This window comes from Eulemur rufifrons, chromosome 7 (assembly GCF_041146395.1).
Source record: "Eulemur rufifrons isolate Redbay chromosome 7, OSU_ERuf_1, whole genome shotgun sequence".
NCBI lineage: Eukaryota > Metazoa > Chordata > Mammalia > Primates > Lemuridae > Eulemur > Eulemur rufifrons.
This window is the reverse complement of record NC_090989.1, coordinates 73,080,660-73,087,537: the sequence shown is the minus strand read 5'-3', so window position 1 is coordinate 73,087,537 and position 6,878 is coordinate 73,080,660. Positions and strand designations below refer to the sequence as shown.

Sequence of the window (6,878 nt, the reverse complement as noted above, 5' to 3'; positions counted from 1 at the left end):
GCGTGCGTGGTGGAAAGGAGAAGACTGGCGGTGGTGGGACTAAGGTCCACCGCTGCACAGGTTTAGGAGACGAGCCCATCTCTAAGGAGTCGGGGGCAAGGGGCAGTTTCCCAAACGGAGGGAGAATTCTGTTGCCAGGAGATGAAAGAAGAGACGTTGTCTATTTCAGGGAGATAGAAATGTCACAATTATAGCACAAGTGTGAAATGCTATAACAGAGATATGTCTGACACACATCTTTATCACCCCCAGTACCTAACATCACACTTGGTAGACACGCATGCAGTTTTGATGAATCCATGAATCATTTCCTCCAGCTGGTTGCGAGTACGCTCTTCTCTAAATTGGCTCAAAATTTCATCAGCTGCTCTTAATTCTGTGTGTTGTATTAGAGGTTTTTTATGCCCTTATTTTATCGCCCCTGTAACCCTAGGTGCTTTTTAAGAGTGTCTGAGACAGATGCAGGCACTCAGTAAACATCCTGTATAAATTTCAATCCCAGACCCAGAGCACTTACACCACTGACAGGAACGATTATATTTTGGGTGACCCTTGTGGCCTTTTTGTTGAGGCCCTTAGGTCACAAAGCCCCCACCTAAAGAGGAGATCCTCCCGCGGGAGGGAGGCAGGGCCCAGAGGCGGGGGCACGGCGGGGCCCCAGCCTCAGGCGTCACTGAGCACAAAGGAGACAACAGGGAGGCGGCGGCGGGAGCTGATCCTCGCTCGCCAGCCACTCGCAATTGCGGTTACAGACCTGCAGCTCCCCTCCCCCGCCCAGGCCTGCCCGGCAGCCTTTCTGTCTCCTCTCTCCCTCCGTACTGGACGGCTCGGGTCTATTTCCGGGCTCCGGATATTTGGTATCGATCAGGGCTGGGGTCGCGGAGCAGGTGGCTGTGGCCGGGCAGCTGGGCCCCTAGCCTGGTGTGCCGGAGTCTGTCTCCCGCCGCCTTTGTCGCCAGCCTTTGCCCGGCCAGCCCACTTCCTCCTCCCGGACCGCGCTCGCTGCCGGCCGGACTTCGAGCCGCGTCGGGCGCTGCTGCTGCGCTGTGGGGCCCGCTCCGTGCGGGCGCTGGCCGGGAAGCGGAGGCGAGGGGCAGCCAGGACCCCGGCCCAATATGGCTGAAGTCAGTATCGACCAGTCCAAGCTGCCAGGAGTTAAGGAAGGTAGGGGCCGGGGTGTTAAGGCGGGAGGCCCCCTCTTCTCTCCCCAGCCCGGGTTCTCTCAGGGCAGAGGCGTCGTCATTTCGGCCCCCGCGGCCCTCGCACGGCGCCCGCCTGTGCTGTCCTGGCCTGGAGGTGGAAGGAATTGAATTTTGGTTTTTCTGTGGCACCTTGGGCAAGTCACTTACGTTCTAAGCCTTTTTTTCCTATTTAAGTGTGTAGAGAGAGGATAGCACCGTCCCCGGCAAGTAGTTGTGCAAATGTTCCCATGAATGGCTAAGCCCTTAGTGAAAGTTGAAAAGCTGGGTAAATGTTACTTATTGTTCTTAAAAATTAAGGCTGGCTTGAAGGCTGGGAGGTGGGGAGGGTTTGACGTTCAGTCCTTATGGAGCCTTTGTTTTGAAACATGACTCTTTCCCTCCTTCTCTCCCCAGTTTTCCTAGGCCTGCATCTGGCTGACTTTCCCACCTTCCTCAAGGTTTAAAAGTTTAGTCCTGGCATTGCCCTACACAGGCGGGTGGGAAGTGGTTATAATAAGCATTTTCTTACAAAAAGCAGTGAGCGAAGGGAGCATGGGACTGCTGACCTTGTTTTTTAATGTTGTCCAGGAAAATACTGATTGATTAGTACTGGTCTGGTGTAGCTAACAGCAGGGAGCCCTGACATCCCTTCTCTGTTCTTCATCAGCTGCCCTAGGACCTAGCATTTTTTATTGAGGTCTTGGGTGCTGGATCACCTTACCCTTTAATTATTGTTGGCTTTTCTTTGGTCCTAGGAAGCACAGAAGTTCCAGAGTGCTATTGCAAGCCCAAGTTCCAATGGCTTACAAAGCCTGCTTTGTTGTGGATGTCAATTGTTTCAGCTGAATACTGACTGTGGCCTGACCTGTCTTGGGAAGTGGAATTGAAAATAAGGATTTTTGCTTTCTTGGAACTGTGTGTTTCATTGCCAGCTTAATTTGACTCACATGGTCTTGTGGGTGCTCAGGCCAACCCAGAATTCCCACCAAAATTAGTGACTCCTTGGCTGCTTTCTTTCCCAGGGTTTCAAACACTAACAAACTAGTGATCTGTCACTGATTTTATGTAGGATTTTTAATGGGGCTACAGTTTAGATGTGAGAGTCCTAGTCTTAGAGGTTGGTTATTTCTTGCTTTTGGATATGAGGGTGTGTGTGTGTGTGTGTTTTGAGTGTGTCTCTAGAGAAAAGTGATCTGTGTGTAGTGCGCCCTTGGGGTAGATGATGAATAGAATGAGAATTGGAGTTCAAACAAAACCTGACATGTGGAATATTAATAGTATAGTGCTGTGATCTTACCCAGTTTCCTATTCATGTGAGTGACCTAGAAAAAACTTAAAACTCTCTTTACATACATTTATGTTATCCTTAGTTCTTTTGATTGTTTTTTAATCAAGACATGAATGATTTATTCTAATGTATTATTTCTCAAGGAGTTCCACAAATACCTTCTATATAAAAATGTAAGATTTTTCTATTCCCAAACTCTAGACTTTAATACATTCAAATTGGGTTTCGTTTTACATAATATGGTGTTTGGCAATCTGTGTTACATAGTCTGGTAAATTGATAAGAAAATTTAGTGTGGCTCTTTCATGTGTCTTCATTAAATTAGAATGAAATGTTTATCAAGTTTGAAGGTGGTCAGAAATTGTTGAGAAGATCTTTGTCTTTGTAAGCATCTGACCTTTCTGGTTCCAAGAACATCAAAGGAAATGATACACTAGAAATGTCTTACTACTGGTGGTGAAGTTTTTGATCTGGGAAGTATTCAAGTCTAATAAAGTATATCTTTCTCTAATATAACTCTTAATTATGGCCCAGTTAATCCCTAGCAGTGTCTTTACCCTAATTAAAAGAGACTAAAGCTGGTGCCATTATGGGGTAAAACATACACAAACATTGGTACTGTTCTAACACTGAAACACAACAACTAAGTTTGAGAAGATGATTTAGTAGTAGCAATTTGTTTAGTATTCTGACACAAGATTTTTGAATCCGATTTAAAAAAATCTCTGTATCTGTCTCTTTCACTTCACTTTTTAATTGAAATCTTTGGTAGGTTTATATATGTAATAGTTACAGTTTATTACAATTTGGTGTCATGGTGTAGATGCCAATAGAGATTGTGAATAACGCAATGAATGTACACCCCTTTCCACTGCCATTTCTTTAGGAGGGCGGTGGGGCGCCCTGTGACCTTTCTTGTGAACATCTCAACAGAGGTCATGGATAGCAGCTGACATGCTAGTAAGGAGATATTTGATCTAGTGCTTGCTTACTTAGTTTTTAAGGAGGTCAATGATACTTGTTATTTAGACAGAAGTTTTTTTAACACACACAACTACAGCAGTATTTATATCTTGGGAAATCTCTCAAACTAGGAGACGAAGGGAAATGTTTGAGTAATTATGTAGGTGAAAATTAAGTCAACTAAATGTCAACACACGTCATTTTTTCTGGTTAAAAGCATATTTGGAACATCTACATTTTGTTGCCAATATTTTTGTTGCCAATATTTAGGAATTATCCTTTATTTTTTTCTGAAACATGTGAGGTCCTATGCAACAAGATTTGAAATAATTCCTAGCCATTTTTTAAATCACTAGATCTATAACTGAAATGTAACATGCAGTTTGGGAATGTTCGGCAAAGGAATAGACATATTCCAACAATATTCTGAAAGCTTCTTAGTTTAGAGTTCATAGCTGAGAACATATTTTTCTAAAAGTAGTGCTTTTTCTAAGCACTTTTAATCAGTTGACAGACTCAGATTTTTTTGGTCAATTTTAGTCATCTTTACAGAATTTTCTTTCTGAAACAGCAATCAAGAGTCCCCATTTTCCTTTTTGGTTTCTCCAGTCAGATTCCCATATCACTACTTAATTTGAATTTCCCACTTATTACTTAATTTTATTATTTCCTCCATTTAAACAAGGTTTTATATTATCAGAAAGTTTTGGTTTGAGCACCTTAGTCTGTTCATCAAAGCCATTCTAAACCTTTTTACTTTTATCAACTTCTTTGCAATTTTTTAACTGTTAGTTTTTTCCCACTTTTCGCCACTTAGCACTTGCATTCCAATTCTCCTGCTTTCTTTCAGTGTTTACCTTATTTTATCTTTCCTTACAGCACTTTCCCAAATCTTGTTTTTTTATTTTCTAGTCTTACTGTTTTTGATATGGAAAGTTCTCCTAGCTCCAAAGTTGGTGAACTGTGTGCATGTGTGTGTGTGTGTGTGTGTGTGTGTGTTTGTGTGACCATGTGCGTGCTTAACATCTGAAATCAGTGTACCTTAGGAAAGTGTACCATTTCTTCAAGTATAGGTAGCTAGCTCTTCTGGGAGCACATCCTTTTTCTTTAATGAAAGGTAAAATTTAATACATTTTTCGAAACATCTATACAAGGAAACATACCTATTAAGCACTGATTAAGTTTACATTCGGGACACCCCAATCACATAATGGGGTATATTAAATTAATGGCATAAATCTAGAACTTCAAGGGAAAGATAGAAAATTATGTCTGTTACAATCAGTTAACCCAATAGTCTCAGAAATCTAAAGCTTATCACATGTGCAGTAGGCATCTAAAGTGATGGCAGTGTCTGTGAGATGTACATCTTCGGGCTCCAGGCAAACTTGCTTTCCCTTTTATTCAGAATTCCGCAGCAGTTTTTGTTGTTGTTGCTTTTTAATGAGACCCTGGCTGGATTTCCTTGAGCTGGGAGGTCTGTATCTTATTTACCTTGCTTCACCATCTCCATCTGGCTTCATGTCTTTCATATACTCAGCAAATATTCAGTGAATATTTGAATGTGTGAATAAATGAATGATTGAATGAAAGAATACATTATTAGATGTTCCCTGTTTAGGAATCTTATCTCTAGCATAATTATTTTATATTTCTTTTTGTATAAGCTACTCAAGGGCAGAGATAATGCCTTTAGCCATGTGTGTCACATATCATTAATGCCAACATGAAATTTACAAAAACTTCTTGAATTAAAAAAAAATTTTTTTTGGAAATATGTCTTATAAGTAGAATTCATTAAAAATATATATATATAAAACAGGGGAGAAAGTGGATCATTGCTTTCTCTTCTGGCTTTGGAGGTAATAAGAATAGAATTTTAGTAAAAACATTTTAAAAATGCTCTTTTGTGGTTTTGGTTTTTATTTGAGTAATAGGTTTAATTTTTTTTCTTAAACATAAAGCAGTAAACAATTTGGGAGCTGGAAGGAATCTTAGATATGGACTTAAAAAAATAGTAATTATTGATCTGCTGGGTGCTGTGTATTGTGTGAGGGTAGTTCCACAATAAAAAAATGCCCTTTGGTGCATGGCCATGATCTTCACTGTGGTGTAGAATAGATGGCTTTGTTGGAAAGAACCCTCTAAATTCTTATGTGCACCCAAGGTGCCTCTTGCGTAAGGACAAAAAATCTTTTAGGTTATTGCTATGTGTGTGGATGCAGTACTTTCTTGAATGAATAAATGAACTTTTTTTCAAATGGATATAACTGTTACTTGTAAAATAATTTTTTAAACTAACAAGCATTTAAAGGACAACTCCCATGAGGGAAATTGTAGAGTGAATTGATATTTTAAAAAGAGATCTCAAAGTAGAAAACATTAAAAAACACTGATCTAGGCCAACCTCCTCATTTTCCAGCTTAAAATCTGACGGCCAGGAAGAGGAAGTGAGTTATGCTAAACAGCTGAGGCTAAGTAGCTAGGAATTGGCAAGTTAGGGTCTAGAACTAGAAAAGTTTACAACTGTGAATATTTACACACTTTAGTCTTCCCTCCTTCCTCCTTATCTACCTTCTCCTTTCCTTACCCTTCCTTCTCTCTCTCCCTCTCTTTCTTTTCTTTTAAATTGTTTGTAGATATATAAGATTCATTCCTGATGTCTTTCATCTAATACTGTCATATGTTTAAAAAAGTATAATGAAAATAATGAATGACAAGACTTTCAGAGATTTTATGAGGTTATTTTAGGGGTAATATTTCATATAGATCTGAGTTAACATAGCTTTTATTTTTTTAATTGAATTTTTTTGAGCTTTTATTTTTGATTCAGCAAATCAATTATTCAGTTAACTATAGAAAGTCACACTTTCCTCAGTGTTTTCTCTATCTGAAAAATCACACAAAAATGCAGGTCTTCTCTGGTATACTCAGCCTGAAGGGGCTAATGTTTAAGGGCTTAAACTCTCTAAAACTGGAGTCCCCAACCCCCAGGGCTGGAGACACTACCAGTCCCTGACCTGTCAGGAACCTGGCTGCAGAAGAGGAGGTGAATGAACTGGCAGGCCAGTGAGCAAAAGCTCCATCTGTATTGACAGCCACTCCCCCATCACTCACATCACTGCCTGAGCTCCACCTCCTGTCAGATCAGCATTAGCTTTTCACCGGAGTGCAATCCCTACTGTAAATTGCTCATGTGAGGGATCTAGGTTGCATGCTCCTTATCAGAGTCTAATGCGTTGGCTGCAAATACAGATTATCACTAGCAGAGAGGTTTGCACAATAAATGTAATGTGCTTGAAATTATCCCCAAACCATTGCTGCCCCCCCCCCCCCCCCCCCAATCTGTGGAAAAATTGTCTTCCCTTACTGGAGCCAAAAAGGCTGGGGACCGCTGCTCTAAAATTGAACATATTAGGTATATAAACTCAAAGAAACCCATAGGC

General features: G+C 40.8%; 1 protein-coding gene across 2 annotated transcripts in view; it reads left to right on the top strand.

The window, feature by feature from the left end:
- The first annotated feature begins 843 nt into the window (after window positions 1-843).
- The window catches only part of CCDC50 (coiled-coil domain containing 50), a 67,820-nt gene continuing 61,785 nt past the window's right edge, over window positions 844-6,878 (top strand). Inside the window, exon 1 of one of the 2 annotated variants that reach the window (XM_069472777.1) lies at window positions 844-1,164. In XM_069472777.1, the coding sequence (XP_069328878.1) occupies window positions 1,116-1,164 (49 nt within the window). In that variant the 5' untranslated portion in view covers window positions 844-1,115. The remainder of the gene's footprint in view (window positions 1,165-6,878) is intronic. The other variant, XM_069472778.1, reaches the window with a different exon arrangement.